The sequence below is a fragment of the Orcinus orca genome, chromosome 20 (assembly GCF_937001465.1).
Source record: "Orcinus orca chromosome 20, mOrcOrc1.1, whole genome shotgun sequence".
Taxonomy (NCBI): Eukaryota; Metazoa; Chordata; class Mammalia; order Artiodactyla; family Delphinidae; genus Orcinus; species Orcinus orca.
In genome coordinates this window covers 26,455,494-26,477,549 of record NC_064578.1, presented here as the reverse complement: position 1 = coordinate 26,477,549, position 22,056 = coordinate 26,455,494, and the positions used below count along the sequence as shown (strand labels likewise).

Sequence of the window (22,056 nt, the reverse complement as noted above, 5' to 3'; positions counted from 1 at the left end):
AATAATTTCTATTAAAATTGTTTTCCAATCAACTATACTCCAATAAAATTAATTTTAAAAATTTCCACAGGGCTTCCCTGGTGGTGCAGTGGTTGAGAGTCCGCCTGCCAATGCAGGGGACGCGGGTTCGTGCCCCAGTCCGGGAGGATCCCGCGTGCCGCGGAGCGGCTGGGCCCATGAGCCATGGCTGCTGAGCCTGCGCATCTGGAGCCTGTGCTTCGCAACGGGAGAGGCCACAGTGGTGAGAGGCCCGCGTACCGCAAAAAAAAAAAAAAAAAAAAAAAAAAAATTCCACAGCCTACAAGTAAGGAAAAAAGTTTCAAACAAAATTCTCAAGTTGGTTGAGTGAGCTGGACTTTGGCTGTTTAGATGTAAGCCTAAGGCAGTTGTTCTAATAGCACCCAATGGCTGGCCCATGCATCAGCTGTATCTGCACCACCTAGAAAGTTTTGTTTTTCTCATTAAAAAAAATAGATTTGCAAGCCTTACCTGAGACATATTGAGTCAGAGTGCCTAGAGGTAAGGCCAGGGAACTAATAATAATTAAAAAAATCCAGATTTGGGAACTATCCTACCTCAACTGATGGTAAACAAGGCATGACTACTCTTTCTGGGCAGGCAAGCTACCTCCTCCATCAAGTGGAAGAACATCTTAGACCCTAGTAGGAAATGAGGAAAAGGTTGATGGCCAACAGACTGAACTGTGAGGAAAACATCAGGTTCACACCCTACATGACTTTTCAGTGAGGAATAGGACTTGGTCCAGGGTGAGCTGGAAATACATGTGTTTAAAAATAACAAGGTCAGTCGGGTGGTCAAGTTCCTTTTCCAGCTGAGGTCTTGGCATCCAACTTTGAATCATTTTGGCTCCAGACAGGGAGACTTAAAGCAGTTTCTTCTAAGCTAGGCAGTCATCTCCTTTACAGAGCAGCTGACTAATATGTTTACTGTTTCCCCACTTAAGATAGTTTCCCAAAGACATTCGGGGAATCAGTCCATTCACTTGACCTTTTACCACCTTGGTGTATCCATTAGCAATAGGAACACAGAAAGCCAAGAAGGAGTGAGCCCATGATATACTGTGTCTCTCAGAGAGCGAGGAGAAGCAAGGGGGAACGAACAAGTTGAGCCTGCTTTCCCCTCCCAACAATAATCAGAACGCTGTGGTTGGGCTCTGGGCCTGAGTCCTGCTCCACTGCCTGTCTGCCCAGTAGCTGTCCTATCCTGAATGGCTCCTGGCATTAAGCAGAAGGTGATAGAATTACCTTGGGATGTCTGCTGACAGAGCATATAACTTTATAGTAGAGGCTGCACACTGGCGATCCACTGTTTGCATCTTGCTTGCAAATCATTAAAAAAAGAAAAAAAAAGAGTTGCCAGCTTTTAAGCATCAATAGACCTCCCATAAAAATCAGGATTTCGGGGCTTCCCTGGTGGCGCAGTGGTTGAGAGTCCGCCTGCCGATGCAGGGGACGCGGGTTCGGGCCCCGGTTCGGGAAGATCCCACATGCCGCGGAGCAGCTGGGCCCGTGAGCCATGGCCGCTGAGCCTGTGCTCTGCAACAGGAGAGGCCACAACAGTGAGAGGCCCACATACCACAAAAAAAAAAAAAAAAAAAAAAAAAAAAAATCAGGATTTCCATTTTACTTGAAAAATTTAAGACCTGCAGCCCTGGGCTTTCATTTTCACAGTGCCTGTCACTTACTTCCCTACTATGCCTCATCTCTGAGGATGCGGGCTGGTCACTGACAATCATCTCACACCCAGTTCACATCGCTTTTTTACTTTACATGCACTGTTTGTTTTATATTACCTACTTGACTCCTCTAGACACCCAAAGTTGCCACCTCCCCTCCCCATCTCCTCATCACTGCCTCTATCCACAGGATCCTTTGAGGCACTCCATTTACTTGTCTACCAAGGTCCAAAGGATTGTACCAACATTTTCAGCGTTGTTGGACTGGACATGAGGAATGACACGACAAAGAGGTGGCTTTGGTTTACATTCGAAACAGCTATAATATCTCTTGGCTTATGGTCATCTGGACACAATTCCAGATTCCAGGGATACATACCCACTCCTAACCTTTCATCCCATTAAAGAAAAAAGATAACATGGTAAATGGCGGTTGGGTCTACAGTAACTTTATTGTAACAGAGAGACCAGGCTGCAATAAGTCTACATGATTAGAGCAAATGGTGGTTATCCTTCCAAAGGGTGAAGCCTGAGCCCAGCTGGCAGCACACAAAAGTTGAAATCAAAGCCCAGAACATCCTCTTTCCCGATTCTATCCTGCATTGCCTGACTCATGATATGAAATGAGTGACTGCACAACCATACTGAACAAAGCTACGAGGTCCAACTGGGCAGAGGCAACATCCCTACAGGAGATGACAATCATTGAAGGGGATGCTGAAATAAAGTGCAGTTACCTACTCTCCGCTATTCTTTGCCAAGAAAAGCGAGGGTATGGGATGAGCAGTAAATAATGTTCTTCATTCTTCAAATAAGTAAATCCTATGGGATGGGACTGATGGTCAATCAAGGAGTAGAACAGGATGAAAATCTAGGCTAGTTATAGATCTTTGTGCCTAAGGAAAAGAACAGCAGTGAGTAAGAAGAGGAACATTAAAATGCCTGCAAGTACTAAAAAGGAGAGCCTTCTTTCTTTTTTTCTTAAATAAGACGGGAAATTGCATCTTTTCTTTGCTGCAGCGGTAGCAGACTCGCTGTAAAACATGATTTCTGTCATACGGTTTTTTGATAAGGTTGCTCAATCATGGGAGGACAAACATGAGGTTGACTGTTAATGTTAGAACTAGGTCTTTTCACAAAGCCTCTAATAGGTGCTATTTTCACGCTGGTTTTACAGAGGAACCCGCAACACCAAAAGGTGCTTCTGTTAAAGCTTCTGAAATATTGCAATGGTGTGATTGACAGGTATTTTTTGGGCTTATATCTTTCTTGTACATGTAAACTCTGTTGGAAAAACTGGAGATAAAAGGATGAGTGAGAGTTTGGTTTACAGCCACAAAGTTCCCAACACCAGCCACAGGTGCCTCCGCCCTATTTCACTGCACATTCTTTTCTGAGAAACACATTCAATCGCTGAGTTTTAAAGTACTGTGGTTGAAAAAAATGATCCGCTCACCACCATCCACTCTCCCTCTTCCTCCATGTGAATCTCACAATAGCAGAGGCTGAAGACAGGAAGGTTGTCTCTGTTCCCTCTGACCAGGGGAATTACTTGGTGACCTGGTGAATGGCATGAGCAAGGTAGCCCACGTTGCCCGAGGTGACCCCTGCCACAGAGATACGGCCATCCTTTGTCATGTAGATGGAGAACTCCTTGGTCAGCCGCTCCACCTGCAGAGAGAAGAGTGTGTGGGCACTTCCTGGTCAGGGGGGTCTCCCCAGCCCTGGCATGGCACAATTAGCCAACAGTTAGGACAGGAAAATAACAGGTCTGTTTTCTCACTTAAACCCTATTCCCAGAATTTGGTATGCTAGCTTAGAATGAAAGAAGAATAAAAAGCTATTTTAAAGTAGGGTGTTGAATTCTGAAGTGTGACCAGGTGAAAAAAATCTTATATATATATTCAGCCTTTGTAGAAAAATTGATCCAGAATCCAGCTATGGAACAGCTACTCTTCCTATCAATATTCAGGCTCCTGCTTGTTCTGGAATCTTTCTGAGAAACAGCAGTGTTTATAAAAATGATCAAAACAGGCTCTGTTTTTCAGAAGTTTGCAACCTCATAGAGGATACAGACAGGTAAACGACCAACAAAGAAGAAAACGAAATGAAAGCTTCATATTTCTTTTACCTATGAATGAAGCTTCAAAATGACTGTTTTTAGAGTAATCCTAAATGGGTAGGTGACCTGAGGAATTTTGGTTTGCAAGCACTGACCAACTGGTCTGCTGCGGAGAAATCGGAGTCCACTCACCTGTTCAGGCTTTAGGCCTGTGAAACAAAACATGCCAATCTGGTCAACGATGTGCTGCCAGTTGTGGGAGGAGCCCTCCTTCTTGAGGTTGGAGACCAGCTGAGTCCGCATGCTAATGATGCGGTCGGCCATGCCCTTTACTTCTTGTAACCTGGAAAAAACCCCCAAGATGGAGCTCAATTCTGGCCAAGCACTAACAGATAAGCCAGTTCCCGGCATTTTTACCTCCCTTGAGTACTGCTCTAGCTTGCCTCAATTCTCCGTTTTTGACCGAGTCCTGTGCTGTCACTGGTCTCGGAAGAAAGCTATTTTACAGCATCCTGCTTTCTATCAGAACACCATTTTGATCAGGCAACTAAAATAGCTGACATTATTGAGTTATTAAGAAAAATGAATGCGGAGTGCCTTTCTATTTACTAGATGGATACTGCCCAATTCATGAATTATTTAATAAAGCCAATTAGATGTTCAATTTAAAAAAAAAGAAAAATGAATGACTAAATCACTCTAAAACATAGGAGGACTAAGGCTCTCCATCCCTTACTCAAGGGGCAAAAGCTGCAAATTAAACAGTAAAATATAACCTTATTCTTTAACATGGATGGAAGAAACATTGCTGCCTTCACAATTAAAGACGGTGTGCTGTGAACCTACCATGTGCCCAGCCATGTGCTAGGCGCTGAGGAGAAAGGGAGGACTGAGACCCGGCCCCTCCCTTTAAAAGCTTACCATTGTGGCTGGCAGCAAACCTGCAAACAACTGACTATGGAACAAGGTGGGATAAGAATCGACAGAACTGTGCTGTGTTAAGAGAGGCCCTGAGAAGAGAGGATGAATTTTATCTGGGGGAGCACAGAAGGCAGTCCTCTGACTGTGCATGCTCGCTGGATTCAGGACACAGTCTTCCCCTTCCTCAGAATCTACCCATTCATTCATTCTGTTCCTATGGAGCTATGGGAAATTCTTGTTGGCTCTCACTAACTAGATGACTGTAAATAATTTATCTCATTGTTCTTACGTGTTCACTTTTCAAACCATCTCTCCACCATGATGTCATGCATAGGTAGAACAGAGGTTACATACTGCCAATGAAAGGCCAAATAAGAGTCTTCATCATGTCTTATTTGACCCAGTTAAACATTCTTAGATTTGGTACATGCACATAAAGACGTGGATTTGTAGCCTCTCTTGAAAAACAAGAAGCTGGCAACACTGCACCAGCCTTGTGATTACCGGCTGGAGCCCCCAGCCCCACTAAGGATGGCATATGATTTTATATTTCCTGTAGTCCTATCCATCCAGCTTCATTCACTTTGAGGCCTGGGCCCTAAAGGCACTGAGTACATGACCATGGCTAGATCCAGGGCCACCTTAGCAACCACTGCCCCCGCCCTGCCCCCTCCCGCCCCCATGCTCCTTGTTGTCCACAGAATGAAGTTCTAACTTCTCACAATATCAAGGTGCTACACGACCTGCTCCCACCTTCCCAGCTTTGCTGCCTTCTCCACCCTCCTTACACTCCGTGTTTCTGCTACAAAACCCACTTGGTTTGAAGCACACCCTGCACGATGCACATCACGTGCCTGTGCTGATCCTCACGCACATCTTTCCCCTTCCTTCCTTTCCTTTCCTTTCCTCTGCCTTCTTTCTTCAAGGCAGAGCTCAAATGCTGCTGTCTGCATCACTTCCTCCTGCATTCCCCACTAATCAACAGTTCTTCCTTTACTCAGCATTTATTCCATCTATCTTGTAGCAATGCTATACGTGTATCTCTCACTAGATTATAAACTCCCAAGGGAAGAGATATCTTAGTCACCTAGCACAGTATCTCTGTCATCTCTGTACACTACAGACTTCAAATAAGTATTGAAATGAACACATTAAAAAAATAAACATCTTGATAACCATTAAGGACCATGGAAATATTTTTAAAAACCACTTAAAAATATTAAGAAAAAAAGCTTAGAATAATTCTTAGTGACAAAAACAAAACCAACCCTACACACACATATATAACATATTTACACATACATATGATACATGGACATACTATTCATGTTACAACTATGAATAATAACAGGCAAAGAAAAAAAATCTGGCTTATAGTGACTTGCCCAAACTTTCTGAAATGTACTCACACATTAATTTTACAACAGATCTAATTTAAAAATTAGTTGATTTTTTGGTAAGCCTTGCATAGATCTGTTGTACTGAAAAGAAATATCCTGAACCAGACTCTATTTACTTCAATGTTCAGAGGATTAATCTAAGGTAGAAAAAACAGTTGTTCCATGATGACCAGGTGAGCTGTGGAAGAAGTTTCTCACAGACTTAGCTTTTCTATCCAATTAGCTGCTTAGGGATCTACACCCTCGGTTAATCAGCTACACAGGATAAACTCTTATGTAACAAATCACACCTTCCATGACTCCGAATTATATATAGCAGGGGTTGGCAAGCTTTCTCTAAAGGGCTAAATCGTACATATGTTAGGTTTTGTGAGCTGCAGACTCTGTCACAACTGCTGAACTCTGCTGTTGTGACATGAAAGCATCCATACACAATTCATCAAGAAATGGGGGCAGCCTAGATTTGACCTGCAGAACATAGTGTGCCAACCCCTAATCTAGACCAATGTTTTCTCTTACAGGGAACAACCAACTTATTTGTTCGAAAGTGCTGACAAAATGTACACTCCTCTCTCCTTCCTCCCCTTCCACATATGGAAGCTGAGTGACACTGAATGTCCCTATAAGCCAAGTATAAAGGAGCTCTGAAGGATCAGTGGTGGGAAGGGCAGACGGCTGGGGAATGGCAAAGCGCCTTTACCATTGTTTCCGCAAATCCGGGCTGGTCAGAATGGTGGAGGCAATCCGGGCACCATTGAGAGGAGGGTTGGAATACATGGGACGGATCAGGATCTTCAACTGTGATTCTACCCTCTTGGCTTCATCAGCATCTTTGCAGACCACAGTGAAGGCTCCAACACGCTCACCTGAAAAGAAAAAATGGATCTTGTCTTCTGGTTCTCCTATCTAAAATACTAAAGGCAGTCATGATTCCATTCGCTATGTGTTATCTGTTTCCACGAGAAGCACAAAATAACGCTTTGTTATAAACAAGAAGTTTTCAACAACCAGCATGGTGAATCTACAACAGAAAGTTGGAGTACTACAGAGTGGTCACAGGTCTCTCTTCATTGTATCTATCTTCCTGGCTCACAGAGCAGTCGCTTTTTGTTTAGAGAAGCCGTGATAGGTTTCTTTGCTGGAGGAATTCAGGGACACTGAATAAGATATGGCTTAGAGCAGTAAAATCCACTTTCCCCGTCTTTCCTCTCTGGTTAAGAGGGACATGGACAACACACGCACACGCACAACCCACCCCTTCCAAGACTCTACACCTTTGTGGCACCCTCTCCCACCACTTCTTCAATCTCAACAGAACACATATCACCCTAGGTCCTTTAGCTTACCGTATAAGCCCATGTTCTTGGCATAGGACTGGCAGAGACAGACATTAATGCCCTGTTCGATGAAATAGCGCACAGCCCAAGCATCCTTGTTACCATCGCCACTGGCAAACCCTTGGTAGGCCATGTCAAAGAATGCAAAAAGATTGTTTTTCTGGAAAGGAAAGAAAAGATGACCAAAGCTTTAGGCAGTTCTTCTCAAGATGCCCCAGATGGTTACCTGTGCTTATTGGGACCATGCCTGCTTCACTCAGACAAAGTCAACAGTTTTCTCCCCAGGTGGCAGTTTGGAGATGTTTAATTTTCCTAGAGTTAATATATCAACATATATAGTTTTTTGTTCAGTACTTTGGTGGATATGGGCCTTCAAGAAGACATTAAGAAAAGATAATCTTAATCCAACCTGGACAGAATGCTGTCTGGTCAGACAGGAAGCATGGCATGTGTGATCTTAGTTCCAGTGACCAGGGATCGAACCCATGCCCCCTGTATTGGAAGCATGGAGTCTTAACCAGTGGACCACCAGGGAAGTCCAAACAGGAAGCTCTTCTAAGGCCCACAGTGGTCTGGGTAGTTATTTTGGTCCAGCCAACACAGGACGAGCCTCAGCCTTTCCTGGGGCTAATGAGACTCTGGCAGGCCATCTTATTCCCAGGGTTCAGGGGACAGTCTCACTATAACCATCTCATTTTGAAAGTGCTCTCTGAATGCTGTTTCTCTGTCCCACTCTGTTCGCAGCTTAGGTTTGACAGAACGTAAAGAAAGGGAAACCGAAAGGAATGAGAATGGGGACACGAGCCAACAGGAATATCTTCCTCCTTGGGAATTTTGACTAGTGCCTTCTCTCACAGAAGAATAAGAATCACTGTGAATAATTAACGGCAATGCCAAGGAGAGTGGAAAAGACAGGAGGGGATGTGAAAAAGAGGATAAAAGGATGAACAAGGAGCCACTGACCAGGGCAAGTGTAGGCACCAACAGCAGATATCCTGGGGCCAGGGGATACCGACTGTGCAGACTAGCCAGCGACAAGTTTTATCAGAATTCTATACATCTTAGCTGAGGAGCAAAAATTATTTTCAAACTGCTCATGTATCATCAATTACAGAACTGCTAATTATGCAAACAAGGAGTTCTTTCTTGGCAACTACACAATGCGTGGAAATTTCATGCAGTCTCGAGGTTAATTCTCACTGTTAAGACTTCGCCAAGTGAAGCATCCAAGGCTAGTTACTAAACACAGAACAGTCACCGGTCAGTTCACCTGCCTCACCTTCACCACTGCAGCCATCTCCTTCCACTGTTCAGGACGAGGGTCCACTCCCGTGGGGTTGTGGGCACAGGCGTGCAGGAGAATAACACTCTCTGCTGGTATTTTCTGAAGAGAACAACAACCAAGAGATTACTTTGCAGCTTTAAAGGAGATCATTTACCTGAAATGCCATAGGGTCACCATTATTTGATAAGTAACGAAAATAACATGAGGTCTGGGAATTAGCTCATCCTGGTATTTTTGGTTTCTTTTTTTGGCTGCTCTGTGCGGCATGCAGGATCATAGTTCCCCGACCAGGGATTGAACCCGTGTCCCCTGCAGTGGAAGCATGGAGTCTTAACCACTGGACCACCACCAGGGAAGTCCCTCATCCCAGTGTTTTAAGTTGGATATTGAGACCTAAGTGGGAGACATCAAATCTCCACAGGGAGGTTTATTCCTTGTTCCTTCCCTGTCCTGCCCTGAAAGCCACACTTACTGAAATGTCCTCAATAGCGCCTGTGAAGTCAAAGCCACACGTCTTGGGGTCGTAGTATCGATAACTATGTAGCTGCATGCCAGCGTCCCTGAAGATGGGCGTATGATTTCCCCAGGTTGGTTTGGGCAGAAAGACATCTCGGCTGAACTTAAAAAATCTTTGCTAAAAGATGGAATGAAAGGGAATGGAAAAATGAAGAAAGGAGAGGCAAAGACAACAACAAAAAAGTTGATATATTTAACTGAGAAGACATTTTTCTCTACTGAAAGTTGGCTTCTCTCTAAGACTGAGAGACAGTGATGACTCAGCAGCGAGACTGCCTAGGTTGGAATCAGGCTGCAACAATTACACTGGCTATGTAGCCAAGGACCTGTCTGGGCCTCACTTTCTTCCTCTGTAAAATGGCATTAACTAAATCTCCCTCAGAAAGATTAAACAAGTTAAGATATAAAAGCTCCTAGTTACAGTAGGTGCTCAATAAATTGTACTTATTATTATAATTATCTCTTCCTTATAATTTCTTCTAAGTACTTCCATTCCCCCCTCTCCTCCCAACTCCATTTATTAAAGAACCGGAAATCTTCCAGCTTTGTGGAAAGAGGAAATCTACTTCTGGGTCAGAAGTCAAACACATATGCAAGCGGGAACCCCATCATCCCCAGCTTACAGACCGTCTTACAGAAGGAGTTTCCAGACTCACCAGAAAATTGGCTCCAATCCTTAAGGCCCCGGTTCCAGAAATGGTCTGCACGGTGATATACTGAAGGAGAGACACCCCTGGTCAGTGAGGTGCAGCACTCTCTCTACGGGCCCACGACTTAACAAACTTGAGCTCAAGCCCACAGGGAGGCACCGTATGGTCAGTACCCTTCTTTTTTCAGAAGATGAAGACACCCTTCCAAATGAATATTTAGAAACAAGAGAACAGTACTACTGTTTCATTCCATTTTCTAAGAGAGAACAACTCTCCTTACAGGTTCTCAAAAGAGTTGGCTCTTCAGTTTCTAACACCTGTGCTGATGTGGAAGCTAATTCCTTATGGCCTGCCCTGAAAGTTGTTAGTATCATACTGTGTTATATGAGAAACTTTCAGGACACAGCCCCCCACGAGATATGAAAAAGGAGTGATTTATACAGAGAAAAAAAGACACGATGAACAGTCACTACATTAAAATATTATTCTAGACTTATATGAAATTGAATGACTCTCTGAACATCAAAAAGCAAGTCATCTTAAAAAGTCAACAAGTGGGCTTCCCTGGTGGCACAGTGGTTGGGAGTCTGCCTGCCGATGCAGGGGACATGGGTTCGTGCCCCAGTCCGGGAAGATCCCACATGCCGCGGAGCGGCTTGGCCCGTGAGCCATGGCCGCTGAGCCTGCACGTCTGGAGCCTGTGCTCCGCAACAGGAGAGGCCACAACAGTGAGAGGCCCGCGTACCACACACACACACAAAAAAGTCAACAAGTATATTAGAACAACATTATTACATGAGTAATATTCTATGAGTTTTCATAATCTGAAAATACTTTTTGGGTAACAGGGAGATGGCATGAGGTAAATCTTCAAATTGGTCAACTTTAGGGGATGAGTAAGAAGCTACAGTAGGGTTTTTTTGTTTTTGTTTTTGTTTTTAGGCACCATAGAAGTACAAGGCTCTACAAAACATAAATCTACTTTCTGGACTGGGAGGCAATGGATTAAATGGCGGGAGGGGGAACTCTACTAACAAACTCTTTAGTAAACAAAGTTTGCCTGTGCAAACTTTGGCATGTTAGAAATAAAAACCTAACTGTAAATCTGATAATAAGAATCAGAAAGGCATAGCAATTTATAAAAGAGAAGCTGATGTGATTTTAAGATAGGCCAGTCTTACACTTAGGTTACAATTTGCTAGATGATACACAGACTAAGCAAAAATTATAGAAAAATACAGACGTTTTAATGAGAGGTTAACAGGTGGTTGATTATATGGATAGCAATCAAACCATATTTTGTCCATGACTTAGGATCATTACTACATTACCCTGGGGTCGAGGTTTACCCAGAAAAATAAATATTTAAACACACAAATCTATTAAAAAACCACATTTGTTTCAAAAGCAAGGAAACTATAATGCACATGAGACCACATGTCAGGCTGGCTGGCTGCATCCCACCTGCATGATGTGAGTCTTCTACTACAAGTGCTGGGCCTGTGTTTACTCTGTGGGTGCATACAAGAATCTGTTTGTAAAAAGCTATGTTCAGTGACCTTTAGGGACCTCTTTCTTCCACAGTAAGAGGGCCCCCAGGGAGCTGGAGGGAGGAGACACCTGGGAACCACTTGTGCTTCACCTCTTGGCTGCAGTGATGCTCTCTGCCCTCTGAGAAGGGAGACAGCATGGAGGGAGCATGGTCTGCTCTTTCAACATCCAAGCTGGCTGTGAAGGGGTGGCAGAGGAGTGCCAGGCTTGTCCTGGCCCTGACAGTCACCCCGTGGCTTGTTTTCTGCCTGTTTCCTCTACCTAAGCTGGCAGCTTGGGACATGAGGGTGGGGCCTAATTATAGGCCTTAAAACTTGACATAGTTTGGCATTCCTCAAAGCCATTCAGTGTAAAATGAACATAAGCACACACAGAGACTAACAGCAAAAACTGTCAAATCTTAAGTCAAATCACTACATTTTTAGGATTACTACTACATTTTTGGAATTGGTATTATATGAAATCTTTTATTGAATTAGTGGCAATTTACTACCTAAAGAAGAGATATTAGTCATCGTGCGGCTACCTCAAAACAATCATCACACACAAAGTGGTGTATCTTTTCTTATTTAAATTATTTCATATTTGTTTAAACTGCTAGATTTAAAGAGACCCGTATGGTGCCAGAGTCTGTTCTCCTTACCCGGCCACTTTTCAACACTTCGTTGCTCTCACCCAGGGCTAGTTCTGCAGATGCCTTACAAAATTCAGCCAGTCCCCCAATGGGCAGGTATTCTTTGTCCAAATTTCTTGCAGCAATCTGGGCCTCTGCCTAGACAAGAGAAAATGCATCCATTTAGTTTCTTCTCCTTACCTGGAATTACCATGAATAATATCTAATGTTTTATAAGTTAAATTTTAGAAGTAAAGCCTTTTAAAAAAATTTGGAGATATTGTTCAAGAAGAAGGGTAAGTAGAATATATCTTATATTACAGAACAGGAATATTAAATTTTTATCATATTTTACTTCATTTTTAGAAGTTAGACTTTAAAAAAAAATTTATTTATTTATTTTTGGCTGCATTGGGTCTTCATTGCTGTGCACGGGCTTCCTCTAGTTGCAGAGAGCAGGGAGCGCAGGCTCAGTAGTTGTGGTGCACAGGCTTAGTCGCTCTGTGGCATGTGGGATCTTCCCGGACCAGGGCTTGAACCTGTGTCCCCTATACTGGCAGGCAGATTCTCAACCACTGCACCACCAGGGAAGCCCATTAAGTTAGGTTTTATGTGAATGGGTAGGTATATGGTGTCTCTCGGTTTAAAAAAAATGGCATTCTTGGGATGCACAAGAACAAGGTTTAAGAGCAACACTTAAAATACATGTAAGATGATAAAACCAAAACAAATACATAAAGAAGTATTTCAAGGTATATACCAGTCTAAGAACTTCAAAAGGTTAATAGTAATAGTCACATATCTTCATGCTTTGGAGTCAGAGGCCTGGCTGTCCCTTACTAGCTGTGTGACCCTGGGTGATTTATTAACCTCCCTGAACCTCAGTTTGCTCACCTGTTGAATGGGGGAACAGCTGTTTCTACACCTCATACGACTGAGGTGAAGAGTTAAGAGGTAATGTACAAAAGTGTGTGGTGGTGTTTCAGCTTGTATCAATAGCTAACACATGCTGAATACTTTAAACTGATTTACTGAGAACAAAAGCAATCCCTGCATGACCTGAGACCCAGTAGCCAGCAGTTTTTTGTGAGTCTTCTCATCACAACCATTTCTTGAGTCCTTTTTTCTACTCAGAGAATTAGAGAGAGGACACCTAATCCACACTCCCATACACTCAGAAATTTCTTCTTTCAGTGGTTCATTCAGCCCATGCTCTGTTACTACAGCGACTCAAGAGGGCCTGAGCCAGCCTACTGCAGCTTAGATGATCACAGGGTTCTTTATTCCCACCCCAAAGTATGCTTCTGTAACTTCCACTCAGGATGCCTAGTTCTGCTATATGTGGGAACAACACGTCACTACCCCATGTTTGGAAGTGACAAAGCAGCACATATTTCGTCAGAGGAGGTGCAGATGGAAAGGAAACACATACTTTCTTTTAAAAAATTGTTCTGGGGGCTTCCCTGCTGGCGCAGTGGTTGCGAGTCCGCCTGCCGATGCAGGGGACATGGGTTCGTGCCCCAAGGCCGGGAGGATCCCACATGCCGACGAGAGGCTGGGCCCGTGAGCCATGGCCGCTGGGCCTGCGTGTCCGGAGCCTGTGCTCCGCAGCGGGAGAGGCCGCGGCGGTGAGAGGCCCGCGTACCGCAAAAAAATAAATAAATAAAAAAGTTTAAAAAAAAAATAATAAAAAAAAATAAATAAAAAAATAAAAAATTGTTCTGGGACTTCCCTGGTGGCGCAGTGGTTAAGAATACGCCTGCCAGTGCAGGAGACACGGATTCGAGCCCTGGTCCTGGAAGATCCCACATGCTGCAGGATGTGCAACTAAGCCCGTGCGCCACAACTACTGAGCCTGTGCTCTAGAGCCCGCGAGCCACAGCTACTGAGCCCATGCACCCTAGAGCCTGAGCTCCGCATCAAGAGAAGCCACTGCAGTGAGAAGCTCATGCACCGCAACAAAGAGTAGCCCCCGCTTGCTGCAACTAAAGAAAAGCCCATGCGCAAAGAAATTAAGACCCAACGCAGCCAAAACAAAACAAAACACTGTTCTAAGGAAATTAGTTACGTTATTTAAGTTGTGATAACCAATAGAAAGACTACTAATAAAAATACGACAAAATAAAGAAAATTATTCTATAGTTCAATAGGAAGAAAGGACAGAACACGCCTGGGTAGGAGGGTTTTATTAAGGCAATCAAAATGAGAGAAATGGAAAATAACAATGGTAACCCTCATCCACAAAGGGCTATTCCTATCACCAAGAGACAATGTTTAAATGCTTGGTCCTTTTGTGCATCCTCAGGATAAAACATGACACTCTGCCTGTTTTACAGATAATCATAGAAGTTCAATCTTGGAAAAGACCATATAGTTCCAACCTCTCACTTTTATAGCCAAGGAGACTACAGCCCAGACAACCTATGTGATTCAAGCAGTATCAGAACTAGAACCCAGGTCTCCTGACTCCCAGTCCAGGAGTCTTTCTGTCTCTCTTCAGGACTGCCCTTCAGTTATTCATCCCCATCAAACAGATGTCTGGCAAGCTTACCTTCCGGACACTGGGGAGCACGTAAGGCTTTCCGTTATCATCCCGGTAGGCACCAACTCCCAGATTCATCTTTTTGCTGTTGGTGTCTCTCTTAAAGGCTTCTGTGACTCCCAGGATGGGATCTGGGGGCCCCATCTCCACATGAGCCCACCAGGAGCTGAAATGGGAAATATAAGACATCAGTCACAGCAACTAGATTTCCACGGCCAAAGACATCTTGGATCTGCCAAAAATCCATTTCAACAAATGTTTGCCTGTCTACCATGCACATGATATAGCAATAGACACCAATAATCCAACAATGCATGACTTCAAAGCACCTTGCAGAAGAGTGGAGGCCAATAATATTAATACAAATGCTGTGAAAAGCAAAAGGTAGGGGCACCTGAATCATCCTGGGGAGGACAGGGTGCATGTGTACACTTTCAAAGCAGTCCAAACCTGACCTGGATTCCCAGGCAAAGGATATTTCAAGTAATTTGGCAGTGAGAAGCTGTGAGTGGTAAAAGATGAGACTAGAGAAGTAAGCAAGGACCAATGTAAGGGTGTTCTGTGACATCCAACCAAAGGGATTGCATTTTATCCTGTTCCCAAACTTGTTAAGGGCATCATTTGGAAAGCTTATTAAAATACAGGTTCCTGGGCTCTACTTTGGATGTAGTGAAAATATACAGAATCATTTAAGGTTTTTTTTGGAGGGGGGATGGTGATCAGGTAAGAACAGTGACACGAGGAGACTTGCATTTTTGGAGCTCATCTGGTCACAAGGTGGGGTACTGAATGCAGAGAAGGAGGGGAAACGCAGAAGGATCACTGAAAAATCTGGTTCAGCAACCAGCGAGAGAGAGAAAGATGAGGGCTTGAACCAGGATGGGGGGAGTAGAGGTGGAGAGGATGACAGAGAATTGCCAGGTATTTAGAACTGGTTGTAACATCTTACTGATTTCCTCATTACTTATTGAGTTAAAATGCTTAACAATATTCGTTATTTTATATTTGTATGAGTCATGATTTTACATTAAAAAAATATCTTTTAAACGAAATCTTGCCATTTGCAGCAATACGGATAGACTTGGAGGGCATTATGCTAAGTGAAATTAAGTCAGAGAGAAAGACAAATATTGTATGATATTACTTATATGTGGAATCTAAAATATACAACAAGCTAATGAATAAAGAAGCAGACCCACAGATATGGGGAACAAACCAGTGGTTACCAGTGGGGATGGGGGAGGGGTGATATAGGGGTGGGGAGTGGCGGGTACAAACTACTGGGTGTGAGATAGTCTCAAGCATGTATCGCACAACACAGGGAATACAGCCAATAATTTGTAATAACTGTAAATGGAAAGTAACCTTTAAAAAATGTACAAAAAATAGGGACTTCCCTGGTGGTCCAGTGGCTACGACTCCACACCCGCAACGCAGGGGGCCCGGGTCTGATCCCTGGTCAGGGAACTAGATCCCACATACTGCAACTAAGAGTTCGCATGCCACAGCTAAAGATCCCACGTGCAGCAATGAGCACGCAGCAACAAAGATCCCGTGTGCCGCAACTAAGACCCGGCATAGACAAATTAAATAAATAAATAAATATTTTAAAAATGTATAAAAAATGAGAATTAAAAAATAACTTTAAGCTCTCCTGACAAGCTGAAAATTGTCTCAGTCTCAGTAGCTGTAATTGGTATGTACAACTAATTCTCTCTTAACAAAGGGTGGATTATTCCATTTGCAGATGTCCCAGGCTTTTACTTCTTTTAATAGCTTGCCCTGTGCAATGTCAGTAGGGCAAACTGCATGGATTCAAATGCTCAGCCACCTACCAGCTGTGTGAGCACAGGCGAATCAATTAACTTCTCTTAAGTCTCAATTTTTCTTACCTGTAAAATGGGGGCACAACAGTACCTATCTCTCAGGGCTGTTACAAGGATGAAAGGAGCTATTAAATATAAAACAGTCAAAAACAGAGCCTGATACACAGTGCTTGATGTTAGCTGGTATCACTGTTACTAAATTATTACTACTACACCTTTATTTATAACCACCTTGCCCCTAGTATGAAGACTGGTGAGGCCAAGTATGTAAAAAATTCAAGAAGCATAAGTCATAACTTTATGACCAAATGCAGGTCTTTCCTGCTTTTCAATTATTACTATTTAGTTTTCTCTGGAGTCTCTGAGATGTTATCATTCTTCCTCTTCACTAGCACTACTGCCAGGACTCAAAATCCTTCTCATTCTTTTTTCAGTGTTCTAGGCTGCTTGGTTGTCCCAGTATCTAAGCAATAGTAAGAAACAGATACTACCTCGAAGCAACTTCTGAACTGGGCCTGACAAAAGCTTTCATTATGTCCTACCCATGATTCAGACCCTGAAAACATGTAGCCACCTGCCCACCTATATCACTGTCATTAACTGATGAGTGCAAGGAACACCTTGAATGCCCAATGACATACAGAGAACTTTTAATAAACAATTTTCAATTTTAAAAATATGGTTGTTTCCAGGGCCTTCCATCAACAATGACAGAGCCACTGCTCCTAAACCACAAGGAGAAGGCACCATTCTTATTAAAGGGTGTGAAAAGCACTTATTTGTCAAGTTCTTTAAAAAGTTTATCTAGTAGAGAAATTCTCTCAGAAATCATAGCCTTAAGTCTTCTAGCAGAGAACTGATTGAGAGTGGTATCTTTTAAGAAGGATTCTAAAAAAATTTCAAAACATTAAATCTGAAACAATCTAAATAAAGGAGCAGGAATACTTAATTTGATTAGTCAGTCCTAAATCAGTAATGATGTTTCAGTCCTCTGCCCTTTATTATTCCATTCCTTCTAAAGATAAAGATCACGCCCACATTGCAAGAACTCTAATGATTTTAAGGGACAGTACTAGAGGAAACCAAGAGTGTTCCAGGGACAAAACTGATACTGATAACTTGCGGCCTACAAAGCATTCCTATCTATGTACTTTGGACAAAAGTGCAAAGCTTCAGCCATTGAGCAATATTGACCAGCCAGCCAAAAGATGTTAGGTACAAAGTATTCAGATAAGCATTTCCAACTCAAATAGCTTGCAATTTTTCTGGGAGTCTACCTAGTGCTTTATAGTTTTTAGAATGTTTTCCCTCACATTCTTATTTTAAAATAAGAAGAGAAGTTAATTAACTTGCTCATGATCATAGAGCTAAAAAATGGCAAAGACAATACTACAATCACGATCTTCTTACTGGTTATTGTACCACTACTGAGCACTGCCTTTCTAAAGGGTCTCATGATACTCCTTCAGTTATTTAACTACAAATTAAATAATGAGAATTAAATAATTAAGAATAGGTATTTATAATAAAAATACATTAGCATATTTTCCTTTCTTCACTGACCTGTGACTATGTCTGATTTCATGTTACTATGCTTTTACAGCACAGGTCAGGAAGAAAAGGTTAAAGGTTAGTTCCTTCTGTATAAAAAATGCAGCTATAGGAACACTTGAACTTAGAGAGTTCCATTTAAATGACCCAAGTATGAAAATTAAGTATGTCATAGGATAAATCCTCAGTCCTTCAGAATACCAACTGCCAAGGTTTCACTGTATTAGATGAGCTGTTTTTTTAAAAAAATAAAAACAAAAAAAACTTCAATTAGTTGTTTAAATGTTTTCCAATTTTACCATTTGGCTTTAGGTAAAGATCATATCCACCGTGGCAGGAGTGGAGATTCTTAACTTCCTTGTTGTCTGAACAGTTAACAATCATAGTTAGATATGGCATCTGGTTCTATCACTGAATCATGCATCATTGTTAAACCTGAACAGCACCTCCTCAACTGCAGGGGCTCAAATATTTTAAGACTTTTTTGGTACACATTTTGAACCACTCTGGTTCCCCTACGTTTAGACTTTGAACTAAGGTACAACGCTAAAATGTCATATGTTTCCATTGCATTAATTTAAAAATCAAGGTTTAAAATTAAAATACTCAATTTGTTCTACGTCCTGAAATACTATATTATAACAGTGAACAAAGTAGATACAGTCTCTGCTCTCATGGAATTCACATTCTAATGTGGAAGAGACACAAAAGAAAAACAAGTTAGGCTGTCAAAGTGAAAGAGAGACTAAAAGGTAACACCCATAGGGATTTCACCAAGCACTTTGTAAGCAGAGCTGTAGGCCACTCAACCAAATCCATAAAACAAGAGATTATTTTAAGATTACTATTTAAGATTTTAAGATTACTACAATGGTGAAACAGACTTTCACTTGCCCATAATTTTAGGCAGTATTTTCTGTTCTCCAAATCTGCTGCATAAATGATAACCCCTCCCTAATTCTAGTCCAGGTAGGCTGCCTTAAAGAGCACACCTTGGAGCTTCCCTGGTGGCGCAGTGGTTGAGAGTCCGCCTGCCGATGCAGGGGACACGGGTTCGTGCCCCGGTCCGGGAGGATCCCACATGCTGCAGAGCGGCTGGGCCCGTAAGCCACGGCCGCTGAGCCTGCGCGTCCGGAGCCTGTGCTCCACAATGGGAGAGGCCACAACAGTGAGAGGCCCGTGTACGGCAAAAAAAAAAAAAAAAAAAAAAAAAAGGGCACACCTTGACAGTGGGCCAAGAAGGAACCAAATTAGGTAAAGAAGAAAGTGTGAAAGCCTGGGCAAAACTGTACTGCCAAGAGTGTGGGGCTTTGGTAAGGACAAACTGTTCTGCCGCCTTAAAGACACCGTGCATACATTCAAACGAAAGGCTAAGGCAGGTATGGGAGCTCAAAGCTTTGCTCTTTGGAGTTAAGGTCTGATTGGGGTGGTTTGGAGACTCGGTTCCTGATTAGGTAGTCATTAAGGGCACTCTCCCAAATCGGCTTCTTGTGTGAATTATATAGCCTGGCTTGGCTCTCTCCACTAGGAAGGGATTACTAACTCGTTTAATGCTCTGTAACCTTTTCTCTGCAACACATCACACAGTTTGAAATTACATATTTGGAAATTTTTGAGTGACACCGGTCCCTCCGTCAGGCTTGTTCACCGCTGCATCTAACACGAGCATCTGGTCCAGTGCCTGGCTGCGATTAGGAAATACTAAACGAAGAGCAGAGCAAGAGGGAGGGGAAGAAAGGCAACTTCCCTACAGCCAGACCTCCTAAGGGATAAAACGGGGGAAAAAAAGTCACTACACCCCGACTCTTAACATCCAAGGGTCAAAGGGCCAGGGAGAGAGGATCACCGGTGACTCAGGAGGCGACACAGGCGGGAGAATGCCGCGCGCCAAGGTCACAGGATGCGGGGAGGAACGCCAAGCCCGAAAGCCAGGGCCCTGAGAACCTTCCTCCCTTGAGCTTTCTTCCCCCGGCACACAAACGGGAGCCAGCCGCCGCCCCTCCAGCCCTGCCACGGCCCAGGGAGACCCCAACAGGTGAGCCCCGCCACCCCCCAGAGCAGCGGGTCAAGGGCTCACGCCCCCCATCCCCCATCCCCGCCCGGCGCCGCAGCCAACTAGCGCGAGGTATTCCCGGCGCCGCAGCCAATCCGCGCGAGGCCGGCTCGGCGCCACAGCCCGGGGGCTCTCCCCTTGCCCCCACCCGCACTGCGCCGAATCTGCGTGTCGTGACCTCTCCACCTTGAATGGGAGTCCGGGTGCCGTAGAGGGCCACACTTCCTAAGCCAGGGGAACGCGTTGGCAGGCTCTCCGACAGTCCTAGGGGCATGGGAGGGGTGGGAGGTAGGACCCGAAGGGTCATTGTGAGGCGCGGACGCTCAATCCTCAGCCCCCTGTGAAGCCGAGGGAGTAGCAGAGAAAGTTGGTGTGTGAGGGTGCACGCGTGTGCTTTGAAGGCGGGTTAGGTGTTCTGAGGCGTCGGCAGCTCGCAGGCCCGTCGCCCTGGCTCCTTTTCCCCCCGCTTACCTGGCTCTGGCAGAAGCCGCGGCAGCGACGCCTGGGTGGAAGGCGGCGGCGATTCCGGACAGGACGCGGCCGGAGTGCAGCAGGGCCATGGTGGGCGGCGACAGGGCAGTGGGTAGCTGGAGGACGGAGCGGAGATGCCAGCGGGCACGGACACGGAGGCGCAGGGTCCTGCTGAAGGTAAGGACAGCGACTTCCCCGGGCGAGGCTAGAGCGGCCTCCCGCCAGGCCCCGAGCCGCGTCACAGCGCACTCTGGCGGCCGGAGCGGAGCGGCTTGGCTTCCGTGAGGCCTTGGGTCCCGCTGCAGGGGTGTCTGCACCGCCGGCGCCACGTGGTCCCGGAAAACAGTGACAACACAGTTTATTGCCGTTCACAGCGCTCGACACGCTTCCTTCATTTAATGACGACGGACCTGACCGAAGAGGTAGCTGTTACTACTGACATGAATGAGCTCAGTTTATAGGTATCAACACGTATAGACCTCAAAAACGTAAAAAAGCAAGTCGCAGAACTATAGGTATAATATGGCGCCGTTTAGATAAAATTTTAAAATACACAAAAGCATACGATACATTCATTCACAAATGTATGTAAAAGTTTGAAAGAATACACCAAGGAGACTTCAGTTCAGGATCAGGAGGGCACAAGAGGATATTTGCTCTTATGGAGGGAGTAAGACAACTTCGTCATATTTGCTTCATAAAAAATTACCGATAATATTAACGATTATCACCATTCTGGGTGTGGGTCTCTGTAACATATACATTTAACTTTCTCATTAGAAAGCTAATTTGAGTCGCTGGTATGAAAGGTGGATTGGAAAGGACACTCCTGAGAGGTAGGGAGACAAGGTCAAAAGAAGGCTGACACAATAATCCAGGCAAGAAATTCTTGGTTGTCTGAATTCAGGTAGAAGTAGCAATGATGGAGAAAAGGTTACAGATCTGGGACATATCATGGAGTAAGAATCAAAAGTGTTTGGTGATTAAATGCAGGGAGAAGTAGAAAAGGAATCTGAAATAATTCCCAGTGTATCAGTTAAAATTGGGGTTGTCTGCAGATAACAGAGACCCAAAATAATCGGCTTAATCAAGATAAAATGTATTTCTCTAGCATAAAAATATGGAGATGGGTAGTCAAGGGCTGGCGTGGCATTTCTGCCCCACAAAGTCCATTTCCTGGTCACCCTCTGTTAGACCCAGAGGAAGTGTTTCCGGGATGAGCTCAGAAAAGTCAGCCCCCAGGGCTCCAGGTAGATCCAGATGTTCATTGGATTCTCCTGGGTGAAAGGGGGCAGGAATATCTAATAGTGAGGAGGTCCTGAGTCACAGAGAAGTCCGTTCTTCACCGTCCTCAATCCTCATCATCGTTTGTATTATTATTTTTAAAATTACTCTTACCACAGCTGGGAATTCTGCTGGAGTCATGAAAGCTGACTGGAATTGAGCTGTCTGGTCACCAGGGATCAATAAAGACAAAACTTCGCTGGCAAATCAGTAACCCCTCTCAACCCAAAGGCCCACACCCTCCATCCCAATCCTGGTGAAGTAGTGTATCATAGAACTCTAGAAACAGAAAGGGCTT

The 22,056-nt window shown here is 44.1% G+C and overlaps 1 protein-coding gene across 1 annotated transcript; it reads right to left on the bottom strand.

The window, feature by feature from the left end:
- Positions 1 to 2,129: 2,129 nt before the first annotated feature.
- On the bottom strand, positions 2,130 to 20,680 carry GOT2 (glutamic-oxaloacetic transaminase 2). Its single transcript, XM_004264958.4, has 10 exons — positions 20,475 to 20,680; positions 14,583 to 14,739; positions 12,062 to 12,190; positions 9,874 to 9,933; positions 9,174 to 9,335; positions 8,696 to 8,800; positions 7,426 to 7,576; positions 6,780 to 6,945; positions 3,951 to 4,101; positions 2,130 to 3,367 (listed from the first exon to the last, which is right to left on the bottom strand). Exons 1-10 carry the CDS (start codon positions 20,561 to 20,563, stop codon positions 3,245 to 3,247), a joined length of 1,293 nt encoding a protein of 430 aa, XP_004265006.1. The 5' UTR covers positions 20,564 to 20,680; the 3' UTR covers positions 2,130 to 3,244.
- Between the last annotated feature and the right edge of the window lie 1,376 nt (positions 20,681 to 22,056).

Coding starts and splice junctions, on each gene's coding strand:
- GOT2 (XM_004264958.4), bottom strand. CDS start 20,563: ATGGCCCTGCTGCACTCCGGCCGCGTCCTGTCCGGAATCGCCGCCGCC. Junction 9,336..9,873: donor GGATTGGAGCCAATTTTCTG/GTGAGTCTGGAA, acceptor TCCATCTTTTAG/CAAAGATTTTTTAAGTTCAG. Junction 7,577..8,695: donor AGATGGCTGCAGTGGTGAAG/GTGAGGCAGGTG, acceptor TTTCCTTTCCAG/AAAAACAATCTTTTTGCATT.